The 18,038-nt window shown below is 39.5% G+C and overlaps 1 protein-coding gene across 1 annotated transcript; it reads left to right on the forward strand.

The window, feature by feature from the left end:
* Positions 1–898: 898 nt before the first annotated feature.
* Mrpl45 (mitochondrial ribosomal protein L45) lies at positions 899–17,306 on the forward strand. Its single transcript, XM_046420569.2, has 8 exons — positions 899–1,056; positions 2,254–2,431; positions 2,829–2,946; positions 7,075–7,173; positions 13,844–13,892; positions 15,114–15,263; positions 15,920–16,093; positions 16,395–17,306. The coding sequence occupies exons 1-8, from the start codon at positions 991–993 to the stop codon at positions 16,476–16,478; spliced, it is 918 nt and encodes a 305-aa protein (XP_046276525.1). The 5' UTR covers positions 899–990; the 3' UTR covers positions 16,479–17,306.
* Positions 17,307–18,038: the final 732 nt, after the last annotated feature.

The raw sequence follows: 18,038 nt of genomic DNA on the forward strand, positions 1-18,038 counted from the left end.
CTAGGGAATAAGTGTGGAATATGTTTGCTTTGACAACTGAATTTTTCAGGATAATCCCCAAATCATGACTCCTTTAAGAACTGAATGTGAGAAGTACATCATAGTGGTTAAGAACATGGATTCTGGAGTTAGACTGTTTGGATTTGAACTTCAGTTCTGCCAGTTTTTAGCTGTCTAACAGTAAATAAATTACTTAATTCCTCTGTGATTCAACCATATAATGTAAAATGGGAATATTGTTCTTATTTGGTGAAGATTGAGTTAAAGGATGTAAAATGCTTAGAAAATTGCCAGGCAGCTGGTAAGTGATTTCTAAGTATCAACTATTATTAAATTTGTTAATATTAAGCCTGTGACTTTTCTGAAATGACAAATCAAAAATGTCTTGGGTACCTTTTGCCTTAGTAAACACAATGGACAATTCTAATTCAACAATAAGACTTTTCTTCCCAGGTAGATAGGGAAAACTTGAGGCTCAGGTTTTAGGTTACAGAGCATATAATATAAGGTCAGATAAAGATCCAGAAATTACTCATTTTCGCCCTTTCTGGGATCCAAGAAACCTTCAATGTACTCCTGGCTTTTAAGGTAAATACTTGTCTCCTCAGAACTCTCTTGAGTTCAGAGTGAACACCTTTTTATTTTTTTACCGAACGTAAGTAAGGTGCAGCAAGGTGTCAAACACATAGGAATGCAGAAACCACAAGCCGCTAGACAGCCTCATGCGCACGCGCAGCTGGCACTCAAGCATTCTCCAGCCGGCGCGTGACAGCCGTGCATTTCTCCATACCCCCAACTGCGCACGCGCGCGTCCGTACGCGACCCTCCCTACCCCCGCGAGCACGTGCGCGTCCACGCGGCTCACATTTCGTCAGAGGGCGCGCTCCCTGGAAAATTCCACTCCCGAGCTAGCTCCACCCTTTGCGCCTTCTCTCCTACCTCACACTTTTCTTGCAGAGCCCCCATCCCAGCGGCCTTTGCGTGAACAAAATGGCAGCCCCCGTGCCTCGGAGGTTGTCTTGCTTATCCAAAGCTTTGGGATGGTGGTCTCGGCAGGTGGGTAGGGACAGGACAGATAGGACGCTAGGGACTGGAGAAGGAGGATAGAATAGAAGGGAATATGCGTTGCGCAGTTTTTCTTGGTGCAACTGGGCCAAGCGGCCAGATCTAGTTAGGGGAAAAGTTTTGAGATGGACTAGATTCCCTTACGTGGCTCGGTGACCTAATGGGGAGATCCTGTGCGGGGCCTTAAGGTCAAATGAATTAGGTCCCTTCAGTTTGGATTGGGTCTATCTGGAGGTGTTAAAGGGGAAAGAAGTGGAGCCTTGGCGGGTGGGCCCGCTTCTCCTAGATTCTTATACATAGCCTAAATTGAATGGTAGCTGGAAAGGTGGCCTGTAATCCCAGCGACTCGGGAGGCTGAGCCAGAAGAATTCCAAGTTCAAGACGAGCCTCAGCAGTTTAGTGAAGCCCAAAGCAACTTGGGGAGACCTAGTCTCAAAATAATAAAAGGGCTGAGGATGTGACTCAGTGGTAAAGTGCTCCTGGGTTCAATGACCAATTTTAAAAAAAAAAAAAAGGTAGCTGGAAGGGCTGAGATTTGTGGCTCAGTGGTAGAGCACTTGCCTATCATGTATGAGGCACTGGGTTCCATCCTCAGCACCACATAAAAATAAAATAAGAATATTATATCCACCTAAAACTAAAAAATAAATATTAAAAAAAAAGGTAGCTGGAAAGGAGGGAGTCCTTTATTGTCACTGCCCCTTCCTGAGCAAATCTTATGATCAGAGTGAGCAGGTCACCTGGCCTTTAAATTATTTTTTGTTCATTGGGAGCTAGAACAGCAGAATAGTTTCCAGTGAGATTCCTTTTAGAATGAGCAAAAGGTGTCAAGAAGAGAACTTTGCTTATATTTCAATAACAGCATTCCACTCATGTGGGTATTGGGTTGATATTAAAGTTCCTCATCAGACTGAAAAGTTCTTTGAAAGTGCTTTGCTTTAATAACTCTGTATCTAGCAGTACTATGGAATGTACTAGAAGAAAGCCTTTTGTAAATAAATGTTGAGTGATGTTAATAAAAGTTGCTAACTGGAGTCTGATATGTCCCTAGGTGTTAAGGCATCAGTGCATTTTCTCCATTATAATTCTTCCTGAAACAATCTTTGGATATGCATTGCTTAGAGTTTGTTCAAAATAGATTTTTTTTTTTCAGGTTGCCTATACTCTAATCTGTTCCTTATATTTCAGTCACTCTTGATGACTCAGTCTACAGCTGTAGTTCCAGTAAGAACTAAAAAACGTTTCACACCTCCTGCTTATGAACCCAAATACAAAACAGAAAAGGAGTTTATAGAATATGCCCGGAAAGCAGGATTGGTTATTCCCCCAGAACGTTTGGATCGGCCCATACATGTGGCCTGTACAGGTGAGGTGCAGTATTTTGGGGACCTTTACCCAATACTCTACTATCAGAGACCTTCTGGAATTTGGAATTCTTGAACTAAGATTGATAGCATTTAATTAACCACTAAATCAATTCAGCCTCAGTATTTATTTTATATACATTGTGTTTCACAAAATCTTGATCTTGTTTTCACAGTATTTCTAGAAAGCAAATGTGAAATTTCCACATTTTGTAGAAGTAGAAACAGACTTTTAAGTTATTCTGTTTTTTTCCTAGTATAACATGGTTTCTTCTATGTGGAAGCCTATTTTATAGATTAGTTTACTTTTTATCCAGGATCCTTCCCAATTTTATGTGACCTGAAGGTGATTTTTTATGATTCTTTTAAAACCTATTTAGTTTTCTTCTCTCCTTACAGCTGGTATCTTTGATGCTTATGTTCCTCCTGAGGGTGATGCTCGAATGTCATCTCTTTCAAAGGAAGGACTGAAACAGAGAACTGAGCGATTGAAGAAAAATGCAGCATCACAATTGTCGTAGGTGTTGGAGACAATTATGGGTCAATGTTAAAATAGAAGTTTCTTATTGTTACTTTATCCCAGAGATGCCTTCTTGGGTTAATTGGGTTGAGTATAACTTCTTTAATGTTTTGTCAGTATTGTCTTCTGTAATAGATTTGTATTTAATGCAGAATAATGTGGGCATTCTAATTCCTTTTTTTTGAATATTTATTTTTTAGTTGTAGTTGGACACAATACCTTTATTTTGTTTATTTATTTTTATGTGGTGCTGAGGATCGAACCCAGGGCCTCGCACATGCCAGGCGAATGCTCTAACCGCTGAGCCACAACCCAAGTGGCATTCTGATTTTTTTCGGCGGGAAGAAACATCTTTGCCTGCTTGTGGTGCTGAGGATCGAACCCGGGCCGCACGCATGCCAGGCGAGCGCGCTACCGCTTGAGCCACATCCCCAGCCCGCATTCTGATTCTTAACATCTCAACCTTTATTGATAATTTAGTCAAATCAGTTAATATGTGGACCCCTTTTGCAATCACATTTAAAATTTTTAATAAATAATAATAAAGGCAGCATATTTATTTAAGAATTATCTTAGAGTTAAAGCTTCAAAGAGTAAGAAAAGTTAAAAAAAAAAAAGGGTCAAGAAGACATCTGTTACAGGGAACAAATAGGGCCTTAAGGAGCAGGATCTTGAACTTATTAATTGAAAGTACAAAATCACTTAGTATTTGTCACTTTCTGAATCTAAATTATAAGTGCTTTGGGATTATGTATAGGTTTATGAGTACAAGTATATTGTCAGAGTTAGTTTTTCACATGGCCATGACTTATTTCTCTAAATACAGATCTTATCATGTCACCTTCTCTGCTTTAAACTCTGGGTTCTCCATTGCCTGAAGAATAAAATCCAGATTTCTTCAGTGATAGGCAACACTTGTGATCTGGCCCTTGCCACCTCCTCTATCATCATCTTTTGCCCCTTGTTCCATTTTTCTCATCCTAAACTTCAGCATTTCTGAACTAATTGCCAATTCCTTAGAGTTCTGTGCTGTGCTTCTCTCTTTGCACATCCTGAAAACACCCTCCCCTTGCCTTACTAACATAAAACCCATTTCAAGAGTAGTGTCTGTGGGCTGGGGATGTGGCTCAAGCGGTAGCGTGCTCGCCTGGCGTGTCCGCAGAAAACTAAAAAATAAATATTAAAATTCTCTCTCTCTCTCCCTAAAAAAAAAACAGAAAAAAAGAGTAGTGTCTGCTGTTAGGCCTTCTCTAACTCTTTTTAGTGCTGCTTTTGCTTTAATTGTAACTGAACACTTATACTTACTTTTTCTAATAACTGTACTGCTAATAATTGCTCCTGAACTGTGGGGTCTCTGATAATTATGATGAACAAAACTCATAAAATTTTTTCATGGAGTTACCATCCTAGGAAGGAAAAACAGTCATTGTAGATACTGATTGCATACAATTAAATAATTTTAGATAAGCTGAAGTATGAGTGCTGTGGGAGCACATGACAGGGAAAGATGACAATCTGGTGGAGCAGGGAAGGCTTCCCTGAGGAAATGATATTTTAAAGTTAGGACCTAAGGGATTGTTTGGATTAGCTAGGTGGAGAAGGATAGCAGGGAATGGCATTCTAGGGAGACAGAACAATACGAGCAAGGCTCTGTAGTGAAAAAAATTATTGAAAAGGTGTTGGTTTTTGTCAAATGCCACCCCATCCCCATCCCATAATGTGGATTGAGCCCAGGGACACTCTACCACTGAGCTTCATCCCTAGCCCTTTTTTTACATTTTTAAAATTTTGAGACAGGTTCTTCCTTAGTTGTCCAGTCTGGCCTCAAACTTGTGATCCTGTGCCTCAGCCTACCAAGTAGCAGAGATTATAGACATACACCACCAACAACTGTCAAATGCTTTTGTGGTATCTATTGAGATGATGGTCTATTTGTCTTTATTCTGTCCATGTGGTATGTTACACTAATTGACATTCAATTTTAAGCTAACCTTGCATTCCTGGAATAAATTCTACTGGATGGTGTTCTTCATACTTTGAATATATTTATAGTTACATTCTGATTAAATCAGAATTCCCTAATTATATAATTATTATTATTATTATTATTTTAAATACCTTTATTCTATTTATTCATTTGTATGTGGTGCTGAGGATTGAACCCAGGGCCTCACATGTGCTAGGCAAGCACTCTACCGCTGAGCTATAGCCCCAGCCCCTAATTATATAATTATAACTCAAAATGCTATTGACTTATGAATCATATAATACATTATGATTGTTTTTCCTTTCCAACATAAATTTTTTTTCCTGAAGGTCGTGTTTTCTATTTTGCTTAAAAAAACCTGTATTTATATAAATCCCCTTTTATTGCATTTAAAACATTGAGTATTTATCAGTTTAATCCTCAAGAAATTGTTCCTGGAACCTGTCTATTTCAGTCTTAGTTAGTTGCTTTTTGGGCCCTACTGTACATCTTGGGATCTATTTATAGTCAACAGCCTAACATTCCTTTTTTTTCTCTTGTGTTGTATTCCCTGTTTCTTGGGTCCTGTGTCTTCCCCTTTCATGTGTTGTTTGGTTTTTGGTTTGGTTTTTTGCTTTTTGAGATGGGATCCCTCTATTTCCTAGACTGGCCTTATACTCATTATTCCCCTGCCTCAGCTTCCCAAGTTGCTGGGTCTACACTATGGCACCTGGCTAATGCTTCATTTTTTACTCTGATGACATATTCTTTAGTAGCTTCTTAAGAAACAATTTATGGGGGGCTGGAGCTGTAGCTTAGTGGTGGAGCACTTGCCTAGCATGTGTGAGGCACTGGGTTTAAGGCTTAGCACCACATAAAAATAAATAAATAAAGGTATTGTGTCCATCCATAACTAAAATATTAAAAACAAAACCCCAAAACAGTGCATGGTCAATAAATGAGATCTTACAAATATAAAAGAGAAATCTTACTGGATATTGTGGTATGTGCCTATAATCCCAGCAGCTCAGGAGGCTGAGGCAGGAGGATCACAAATTCAAAGCCAGCCTTACCAACTTAGCGAGGCCCTAAACAACTTATAAAGATCCTCTCAATAAAAAAGGCTGAGAGGGATGTGGCTCTGTGGTTAAGCACCCCTAGGTTCAATCCCCAGTACTCAAAGAAAAAATAAATCATCTTTTATTCTCCTACTTCATTTATAATTTTCTCAGGAATACAATTCTGGGCCAGATTTACTTTTTCCTTAATTAAAACCACTGTTCTGAAGCTGGGGATATACCTCAGTGGTATAGTACTTGCCTAGCATGTGTGAGGCCCAGAGTTCAATTCCTAGTATTGGGGGGAAAAAGTACTGCTCCACTTGGCATGTTAGTGCATACCTGTAAACTCAGTCACCTATCTCAAAAAATAAAAGAAAAGGGCTGTGTAGCTCTGTGGTAGAATATCCCTGGGTTCAGTCCCCAGTATAAAAAGTACTTCTTCATTCTGATTTTTATTTTTGTTGTGCTGGGGATTTAAACCAGGGTCTTTTGCATGCAAGGCAAGCACTCTGCCAACTGAGCTTTATCGCCAGCCCACCATTCTGACTCTTGAAGCTTTGTATGAAAACTGTTTGATCATCCATTCTTCCTTCCTTCCTTTTTTCCTTGCCTTCCCTCCCTCCTTCCTACCTTTTTATCTTTCTTCCTTTCCTGTCTTTCCTTGGGATTGAACTAGGTATTCATGTGCTGAGCATGTGCTCTGTCACTAAACTATGCTTCTGGGTTGTTCTTTCTGTCTTAGTGCTCATAGGATAATTTTTTTTAAATATGTTTTTAATTGTTGATGGACTTTTATTTTCACTTATTTGTATGTGGTGCTGAGAATCGAACCCAGTGCCTCACGCATGCTAGGCAAGCGCGCTACCGCTGAGCCACAACCCCAACCAGGATAAATTTTTTCAATCCCAGAATTCTAAAATTTCACTTTGAGAGCCTTGAATGATTGATTTGAGAATTTGAGGCTTGAATTTACAGGAATTGAGACATTCAAAAATTAATTATTGAATGAGCAGGTACTAATGGAGGTTAATGTAAGTTAGGAGTTATGGGAATTCTATGAAGCTTTCTTTATAATGATTCTCATGCTTAATTTTACAGAATCCGGAAGATAAAAGAATTTGATGCTAATTTTAAAACAAAGGACTTCCCTGAAAAAGCTAAGGATATTTTCATAGAAGCACACCTTTGTCTAAACAAGTAAGTGAACTCCCTATCTTGTATGTGTTTGTTCTCAAAAGCTATTATCCTAGGCACATTTTTTAAAAAATATATGTTTTTTTAGATTTTGATGGACCTTTATTTTTATTCACTTATGTATATACAGTGCTAAGAATGGAACCCAATGCCTCACATGCTAGGCATGTACTCTACCACTGAGCCACAACACAGCCCCAAGGCACAGTTTTCTGTACATATTTATTTCCTTTTCCTTCAAATAAGAGTTCTAGAGTGAGGGGCTGGGGTTGTAGCTCAGTGGTACAGTGCTTGCCTGGCATGTGTGAAGCACTGAATTCCATTCTTAGCACCATATATAAATAAACAAATAAAATAAAGGTCCATCAACAATTAAAAAAAAAAAAGAGTTCTGGGGCTGGGGTTGTGGCTCAGCGGTAGAGCGCTCACCTAGCATGTGTGAGGTCGTGGGTTCGATCCTCAGCACCATATATAAATAAACATATTGTGTGTAACAACAACTGAAAAATAAATATTAAAAAAAAAAAGAGTTCTTTGAGAGAACTTGCAATGTGGAAAGTAATTAGTGACTGAAGTGATGTTTTGCTTCTCTCCCTGCTTGTAGGAGTTTTTACCATTTGGTCTGCCTCAGTTTCACCTGCAAGTGTTGGGACTATGCTGGAATGGCTTAAATCATCCTGATCTTTTTTGTACATTTGTCTTATGTATGTACATTTTCCTTTCCTTGAGTTATTTTGAATTAGTTACTTTTGAAAATTTCCAGCTTTTTAAATTTTATTCAACCAAGGACATTTTAACTTTTTTTCAACCAAGGGCATTTTAACTTTTTTTTTTTTTTTTTTTGGTGGTGCTAGGGATTGAACCCAGAGGCACTTGACTACTGAGCTACATTCCCCAGTCCTTTTTATTTTGATACAAAGTCTTGCTAAGTTGTCCAGGCTGGCCTCAGACTTGTAGTCCTCTTGCCATAGCCTCCCAAGTAGCTGGGATTACAAGTGTAGGCCACCATGTCTGGCAGAACATTTTTATCTTGAGATAGGGTCTTGCTGAATCACTTAGGGCCTCGATAAGTTGTTGAGGCTGGCTTTGAACTCATGATCCTCATGCCTCAGTCTCCTGAGCTGCTGGGATTACAGATGTGTGCCACTGTGCCCAGCAAACACTTTAATTTTTATCATTGCCTTATCCACCTTCCATGTTATTGTGGTCTAAATTTTTGGTTCTGGTTTCTTTTTATGTAGCTTTCATTTTTTTGTTTACTTCCCTTCCCAAACCTGAAATAATTCCTTCCTTCTTTCTTATTTTCTATGAGCATTTTGAAGATGTAATCTTTTGGTTATTGCTGTTTCTATTGGAAAGTTATCTATTTTTTCTAGTTGTTTCTTTGAAGTTAAAGTTTCTTTTCATCTGGCTGCTTTTAAGATTTTTTTCTCTCCCTTGAGTATTCAGCAGTTTACTATGATATACTTACAGTTGTGTGTGTTTGTGTGTGTGTCTTTGTTCTGGTATGTTTCCTATTGGTTTTTAAATTTTAGGGTATTTTGTCAGTGTTGGAAGATTCTCAGAATATCTCTTCAAATGTTGCTTCTGCTCTACTTTTTTGTTTCATTGTGTGATTTTTGAATAGACATATGTTAGAGCTTTTCACTATGTGCCAAAAGTGTTTTAGGCTCTTTTTTAATATTTTTCCAGTCATTTTTTTTCCATCTCTACATCTTTAGTCTGATTATTTCTGGTTTGTCTTCTTGTCTTTTTAATGTATGTAATTTGCTGTTAAACTTAGCTTGATCTTTTTTCATTTGATTTTTGTTGTTGTTGTTTAAATATTTTATTTTTTTTAGGTGTAGATGGACACAACACAACGCCTTTATTTTTATGTGGTGCTGAGAATCAAACCCGGGTCCCGCCTGTTCTAGGCAAGCGCTCTACCACTGAGCCACAACCCCAGCCCTTATTGTTGTTGTTGGTTTTTTTTTTTTTTTTAATATTTATTAGTTTTCGGCGGACACAACATCTTTGTTTGTATGTGGTGCTGAGGATCGAACCCAGGCCGCACGCATGCCAGGCGAGCATGCTACCGCTTGAGCCACATCCCCAGCCCCTTGTTGTTGTTTTTTACTGTGTCCAGTTTCTCTGCTAAATTTTTCCATCTTGTCATCTAACTTCTTACTTAATATATTATGATATTTATTTATTTATTTATTTTATAGAGTCAAGGTTTTTTGGGCTGGGGTTGTGGCTCAGTGGTAGAGTGCTCACCTAGCACCACATACAATAAATAAAATAAAAGTATTGTGTCCAAGTACAACTAAAAAAAAAGAGAGAGAGAGAGAGTCAAGGTATTGATATGTTGCCCAAGCTGGCCTTGAATTACTGGGCCAAATATCCTTCTGGCTCAGCTACTCCCTGTGCTCCCCACCCCAAGTAGCTGGGATTACAGATGCACATCTGTCTTGTCACCTAATTTCTTTTCTTTTTTTTTTTTTTAAAGAGAGAGTGATAGAGAGATAGAGAGAATTTTAATATTTATTTTTTAGTTTTCAGCGGACACAACATCTTTGTTTGTATGTGGTGCTGAGGATCGAACCCGGGCCGCACGCATGCCAGGCGAGCATGCTACCGCTTGAGCACATCCCCAGCCCCTAATTTCTTTTCTCTCTTTTTTTTGGTACTGGGAATTGAACCCAGGGGTGCTTTGCCATTGAGCTATGTCCCCAGCTCTTTTATTTTATTTTGAGACAGAGTTTTGCTAAGTTGTTTAGGGCTCAGCCTCCTGAGCTGCTGGGATTATAGGCATGTGCCATTGTGCCTGGCTCTAATTTATTTTCTTTCTTTGTTTTTTTGCAAGAATGAAAGGAGTAGGATTTATTTAAGTAAGGAGAAAAGTGACAGAGCTCCCACAGAGCAAGGGGGGACCCAATAGCAGGTTGCTCCTGAATTCTTTTTTTTTTTTTGGTGGTACTGGGGATTGAACCCAAGGCCTTGTCCATGCAAGACAAGTACTCTACCAATTGAACTATATCCCCAGCCCCTGAATTCTTAAACATATTATTACACTTATTTTAAAATCTTTGGTAACTCCACAATCTATATATGCTGTACAATTGTTTTCAGTTGTCTTTTCTCTCCCCTCTTTTTGATTTTGGTTAGTTCTTATCTTTTGTATGCCTGCATTTTTCTTTTTTTTTTAAAGAGAGAGAGAGAGAATTTCAATATTTATTTTTCAGTTTTCGGCGGACACAACATCTTTGTTTGTATGTGGTGCTAAGGATCGAACCCGGGACGCATGCATGCCAGGCGAGCGCGCTACCGCTTGAGCCACATCCCCAGCCCATGCCTGCATTTTTCTAAAAAATAGTTTTGTTTTTTGGTACTGAGGAGTGAGTCCAGGGCCTTATACAGTGCTAAGCACATGCTCTACCACTGAGCTACATAACTAGCCCTTTTACATTTTTTGATTTTGAGTAGAGTTTTGCTGTGTTGCCCATGTTGGCCTTGAACTTGGAATCCTCCAGTGTTAACGTCCTCAGTAGCTGGAATTATAGACCCACACCACCTTACTCAGCCCAAATATTTATTTTTTAAGAATCAAAAGATATGCTGGGTACCATGGAGCACACCTGTAATCCTAGCTACTTGGGATACTGAGGCTGGAGGACTAAGGCAGGAGGATCACTGAGCCCATGAGTTCTAGGCCAGCCTGGAAAACATATATAGAAAAACCTTCTCTTAAAAGGAAGAAGAAAAAGAAAAATTAAAGATATAATCATGTCAAAAACTATACCTTTAGGGGCTGGGGTTATGGCTTAGTGGTAGAGTGCCTGCACTGTGTTTGATCCTCAGCCCCACAAGATAAATAAATAAATAAATAGATAGATAGATAGATTTATTTATCTATCTATTGTGTCCATCTATAACTACAAAAAAAAAAATACACACCTTTAGCTGGGTGTGGTGATGCACACTTGTAATCCCATTGATTCAGGAGGCTGAGACAGAGCATTACAAGTATAAGGGCACCCTCAAAAACTTAGCAAGGTCCTGAGCAACTTAGTGAGACCTTGTATCAAAATAAAAATTTAAAAGGGCTAGGGATGGGGCTGGGGTTGTGGGTCAGCAGTAGAGCGCTTGCCTAACATGTGTGAGGCCCTGGGTTCAATCCTTAGCACCATATAAAAATAAATAAAATAAAGATATTGTGTCCAACTACAACTAAAAAATTAATTAAAAAAATAAAGGGCTAGAGGTGTGGCTCAGTGGTTAAGAGCTGCTAGGTTCAATCCCTGGTACCAAAAAATAAAAAATTTATATATATATCTATCTTTCTTTACTAATATATTTTATATATTTATACATGTTTGTAGTAAAATATGCCTAATATAAAATATAAAATATTATAAAATTTTATAATATAAAATTTACCATTTTAACGATTTCAGTGTATAATTCAGTGGTTGTTGCACCACCATTATCACTATTCATTTTTAGAACTTGTTCATTATCCCAAACAGAAACCTTATGGTCATTAAGCAATAATTACCCATTTTCCCTTCTCTTTTGTTAACATCCATTCTATTTTCTCACTTTATGAATTTGCCTATTCTAATGCTGGTCTCTGAATAATTGTGTCCTCCTAAAATTATGTGTTGAAATCTTACGGCCAAGGTGATCGTATTAGGCTTTGGATCCTTAGGGAGCTGATCAAATTATGAGAACAGAGCCCTAATGAATGGAATTAGGGCCCTTATAAAACAGGCCTGAGAGAACTTTTTGCCCTTTGAGGACTTAGCAAGAAGGCACCAATGTACGTTGAATGGGTCCATGCCAGACATCGAATTTGCCAGTGCCCTGATCTTGGGCTTTCCAGTTTCTGAAACCCATGACGAATATATGTCACGCTGTCCAGTCCCTGAGACTACAGGTACGCACCCATGCTACATGTATTAAACCCATGCTAAGCATATACTTGACCACTCTTCTTTTTTAATGTGGGCATTTGTATCTCTGAATTTTCTTCTTAGTATTACTTTTGCTGCATCCCATAGGTTTTGGTATGTTGTATTTTTTATTTATCTTAGAGTATTTTCTGATATCCCTTGTCTTCTTTGACCCATTTAAGAATGTGCTATGTAGGGGCTAGGGTTGTGGCTCAACGATAGAGTGCTTGCCTAGCACGTGCGGGGCCCTGGGTTCAATCCTCATCCCACATATAAATCAATAAAATAAAGGACACAACTTGTGTCCAACTACAACTAAAAAGTAAATTTTTTTTTTTTTAAAGAGAGAGTGAGAGAGAGAGAAGAGAGAGAGAATTTTAATATTTATTTTTTAGTTTTTGGCGGACACAACATCTTTGTTTGTATATGGTGCTGAGGATCGAACCCGGGCCGCACGCATGCCAGGCGAGTGCGCTACCGCTTGAGCCACATCCCCAGCCCCTAAAAAGCAAATATTAAAAAAAAAAAAAAGAATGTGCTGTTTATTTCTGGATTGCTCAATCATCCTTCATGCTGTCATAGAGTCTATCAGGTTGCATTTTTTCCTTTTTGAATGTTTTTGGATCCCTCTTCATTTCTTGCATCTGGGGATTTTCCTTTTTTCCTTGTAATTTAGGCTTGCCTGTTTAAAAATGTGTGTGCAAATGATCCCTGACTTACAATGGTTCAACTTAGGATTTTTTTTTTTACTTCATGATGGTGTGAATGTAATACATATTCAGTAGAAATCCATACTTTGAATTTTGATTTTTGATCTTTCTTGAGTTACCAATATGCATATAATTTTGTCTCATGATGATGGGCAGCTGCAGGGGAAGCCACCATTCAATACTCTGTGGTATACTTTGTTACTATGAGATATTGTTAGGTTAGGTGTATTAAGTGTGCCTTTAGCTTTCAGTATTTTCAATTTAATGATGGGTTTACCAGGATATAACCTACTCCTAAGTGAAAAAGCAATCTCTGTGTGTGTGTGTATCCATTATATTTTACCCAGCATTTCTAGATGTTTGCAGTGGGAGTAGGTTCACATGAGTTCTGTCTGTTATGTTTCAGAATGTCTTCCTTTTATTTTTCAGTGTAAGTTCTCTTCTAACATTAAATGAACTTAAGCCAGGCATGGTGGTGTGTGCCTATAGTCCCAGCTACTTCGGAGACTGGGCAGAAAAATCCCAACTTCAAGGACAGCCTGGGCAACAGAGGCAACCTAACAAGACCCTGCCTTAAAATAAATAAATACTCAGGAGCTTGGGAGTATAAGATGGGAGAATCACAAATTCAAAGCCAGCCTCAGCAACAGCTAAGCAACTCAGTTAGACCCTGTTTCTAAATAAAATACAAAATAGAACTGGGGATATGGCTCAGTGGTCGAGTGCCATATCGAGTTCAGTCCTCGATACCCAAAATAAACAAACAAATCCAAAAAAGACTAAGAGAGCTCATCAAAAATGGAATTTATTTCTCCTGAAAACTTCTAAGGTGGGATAATAGATAAGAAGGGTTCATTTTTGTGTCTCTAGAACTTAGCATGTCATCTGGCTTACAATACATGTGCAGAAAAATGTAAAAATGAATTGTTTTTCACTTTTAGGTCCATATTCAACTTTCACACAGGGCATCATAAAAGAAGGTGTCAGTGATCTCTCTCTCTCTCTCTCTCTCTCTTTCTTTCCTAGCTCAGACCATGACCGGCTTCATACTTTGGTAACTGAACACTGTTTTCCGGTAGGTTTTCATCCTTCTTAGAGCTGCTGGATACCTGAAGGGCAGAGCATAGATGTGTTGTCTTACAAAGGATCAGTTTTTTGTTTTTCTTTTCAATTAATTCTTCTTTTATTTATTTATTTATTTTTGGTACCAGGGATTGAACCCAGGGGTGCTGAACGACTCACTGCTACATCTGCACCTCTTTTTTATTTTTTATTTTGAAATGGGACCTTGCTAAGTTGCAGAGGCTGACTTTGAACTTGCAATCTTCCTGCTGCAGCCTCCTGAGCTGCTGAGATTACAGGCATGTACCACCACCTATACCTGGCATGAAGGATCAGATTTGAAAGTGTAGAAAGTTTAAGGCACAGGCTTAAATTTTTTTAGTTTTAGCTAAATGATAATGACTTGGCACAGAGTCTGGTAAGGTCCATAGCAAATGAAGAAAAGCAGGAGTACCTCAGTGGACAGCACTGAAACCATGCGGTGTAGATCCTGAGGTCACAGTAGGCTGTGTGAAGCCACACCTACACATGTCTGCAGTGCAGCAAAGGATTTAACAAGGGTTCACAAGGCTTATTTGGTAACCGGCCTTAGGTGCACTAGGGGCTCTCAAGAATAGGGCTTTATGAGCCTGCCTCAGCAAATAGCAAGGCATTAAGCAATTCAGTGAGACCCTGTCTCTAAGGAAAATACAAAAAATAGGGCTGGGGATGTGGCTTAGTGGTTGAGTGCCCCTGAGTTCAATCTTTGGTACCAGTTAGAAGTTCAAGAATAAGAACTTCATTTTCTACAAATTCAGCTGTAGTTTCTATCTGTAGAACTTCAGTTTCTATCAGTCCCCCCAGGGATAATTAGAGCAATAGGTCTTGGTGAAATTCCTACCTTTACTGCTAAAAGGTGAGGGGGGAGGGAAGAGAAATATGCAGTCATTAATAGATTATGCAAGTGAATGAGAGGAAATATGGCTCATTTTGCATGCTGGCAATAGTGTGGAATGCTGTTTTCACTTGAAGGGTCCTTGAGGTAGGTAGGTCTCAGGGGAGGTGATTTAGATGAAAAGTCTACAGCTTGAGCTTGAGCAGTAGCTTAATCATGACTTAGGAATAAAAGGCACAAGAGAGCATTTGGTGGGAAACACTGCCTGTAGTATTGCAGGAAGTGAGAGCAAGTGTGGCAGTACCAGCAACCCTGTAGGGAGGGGGAAACCCAGTTGAACTTGTTCTTCTCTGCCCTTAGGATATGGTCTGGGACATCAAGTATAAGACTGTCCGCTGGGGCTTCGTGGAATCTTTAGAGCCGGCCCAGGTGGTGCAGGTTCGCTGCTCGAGTATGGTGAACCAGAGCAACATGTATGGCCAGGTTACTGTCCGCATGCACACACGGCAGGTAGAGTCACCAGTTTGCTTTCCTTCCAGCTTCTCTTTTCTCTCAGATTTAGAATCTTCTTCCAGTTCAGGATTTGAGGTTTGGGGATTTTTTTTTTTGGTGATGCTGGGGATGGAACCCAGGGCCTCATGCATGCTAAGCAGGGGCTCTACCACTGAGCTGCATCTCCAGCTCCAGTACTGTAGGTTCTAAGGAAAGGTTCACTGTGGTCTTCTTTCTGTCATTGCCCCTTCCTCATGCTTATAATGTTAGCCCTACTAAGGTGTGGTGTAAGGACATTCTCTCTCACCCTTCCTAGTGTTAACCCCACTCTGCCCTTTCCCATCAAAGAATCTCTAAGAACAAAGTGTCAGCAGTTGATTAGTTAGTCTTTGATTCAGACTTCTGAGATTTTTTTTTAAAGATGGACACAATATCTTTATTTGTTTTATTTATTTTTTATGTGGTGCTGAGGATTGAACCCAGTACCTTATAAGTATGAGGCAAGCATTCTGCCCCAGAGCTATAAGCCCAGCCCTCGACTTCTGATATTTAAAAAAATTTTTTTGAAAATTTAAAAATTCTTGTTAAGATTATTTCTAAAATGGTTGTCTGGCAAAACAAAGGAAAACAAAACAAAAAAACCTAACATGCCAGATTTGTTTTCATCCTTACAGACTCTAGCCATCTATGATCGGTTTGGGCGGTTGATGTATGGACAAGAAGATGTACCCAAGGATGTCTTGGAGTATATTGTGTTTGAAAAACACCTGCTGAACCCCTACGGGAGTTGGAGAATGCATGGCAAGATTGTTCCCCCATGGGCACCCCCAAAGCAGCCCATCCTTAAGGTAAGGAAGCTTGCACAGTTTAAGAGGCCTGAGGCAGGGGCTGGGGGTATAGCTCATAAGTAGATCCCTTGCCAAGCATGTACAAGGCCCTGGGTTCTATCCCCAGCGCCACAGAGGAAAAAGAGACCTCAGTCGATAGTTGGGCATCCTAAGTCCTCTTGGGCTCCACCTAAGGAGAGAGGGAAAGATTCAACAGTGGAGAAGAGGAACTCTTTGTTATGGGATGGGTAGAGGCAGGGATGAAGCCTTCTGGGTAAGCCATGGTCTTGGCTGGCAGGTAACTCAGCCTACTATCTTTCAGACGGTGATGATTCCTGGCCCCCAGCTGGAATCTTGGGAAAAATGTGAAGAGGCACAAAGAGAGAACCATAAGTCTCAGCTATAGCCTGACGACAAAAATGACTCTTGGGGTAAAGCACTGGTGATGATGATTCTGGACGTTGTGAAGTCATCCATCTCTTTCAGACCACTCCTGTTTCCTCCTGCCCTGCTTGGATCTTTTGAGCAGATTCATCCTTACAACCATGTCTGATGGCTGGGCCCAGGTCGTTGGCTAGTATGCATAGACATGGACCTTTTTTCTTTTTAAAATCATATGTCTAGCTTCTGAGTCTAGATGAAAGACAATATGTTTCACTGAACAAACATCTGTACTTTTTTTCACAGCAGAGACTGTGGGAGCTAATAAGCAACATTCTTTTGTAATCACTAGGCAGAGATCAGAGTTTGAAATAAAATACTACTAGAGTGTTGGACAAATTTTGGTGTTGTGCCTTGTGTGGTGACACTCACCTGTAAACCCAGTGACTTGGGAGGCAAGAAGATTGTAAGTTTGAGGCCAGCCTAGGCAACTTAACAAGATCCTGTTTCATAACAAAAAAAGAAAAAGACTAGAGATGTAGCTCAATGGTTAGATCACCCCTGGTTTCATTTTTTCTTTCTTTTTTTTTTTTTTTTTTTTTTTTTGTGGGTTCTCTATATTTTCCCCAGTTGAGATTCAACTGGGGGAATAGGCCAACCTTCAAGTGGAGAAGTGGAAGATAAGCCTAGTTGTGAGTGGTCTGACTTCTAGGAAATCCAGACTTGGGAGAATAATTAGTGTTCATAAAATTGGGTATCACTTAAGAGGGTCTTTTTCTCATAGAGTGACTTACTGAATTAGCATTTATACTTTGTAGAAGAATATAAATAAAAAGAAATAATTTATTCATTAGCTTTTGGATTGTTTTCTTTATATATATATATATATATATATATATATATATTATTTGTTTAATTTTCGTCGGACACAACATCTTTATTTGTATGTGGTGCTGAGAATCAAACTCAGCGCCGCGCGCATGCCAGGCGAGCACGCTACCGCTTGAGCCACATCCCCAGCCCCTGGATTGTGTTCTTAATTAGTAGCTGCTTCCTGGTGTGACCCCTTGAAGTTTGGGAGGAGGCAAGGGCACAGAAGGGTTAGTACATTTGGGGAATTCATCAGCAAGACTTGGTTCCCTGATTTCTAGCACCTCCTGGAGATGGCAGCTATTCTTTCCAGCCCAGAATTGGGAAGTTAAATGCACCAGAAAACAAACCTGTGTCAAATAAAACAGCCCCACCCTTCCTTGTTCCTTAGCTCCAGTTGGGCTGTTACGAGAAGGATGTGGGACTTCATATGCTCTGTGTCCTGGGTCATCTGAGTAATGACAAGGCAAATCTCACTTGCCCAGCAGTAAGCTTGGCTCATAGTGCTGTTGCTTTCATCAGCTCAGCATGGGCTCCTCTTTAAAAATGGGGCCTTTAATTCTCACATTTTCTCTTTTTCAAGCATAGAAGTTTCTTTTTAAGGAGTCTGTTACTTTTTTTTTTTTTTTTCAGAACTAGGGATCGAACCTAGGGCCTCACACATATTAGGCCAGCACTCTGCATTCCCATCCTATCTATCACTTAAACTAAGAAA

Source organism: Marmota monax, unplaced genomic scaffold, assembly GCF_021218885.2.
Source record: "Marmota monax isolate L192 unplaced genomic scaffold, Marmota_monax_Labrador192_F-V1.1 WCK01_AAM20220418_F8-fsc00064, whole genome shotgun sequence".
Lineage (NCBI taxonomy): Eukaryota > Metazoa > Chordata > Mammalia > Rodentia > Sciuridae > Marmota > Marmota monax.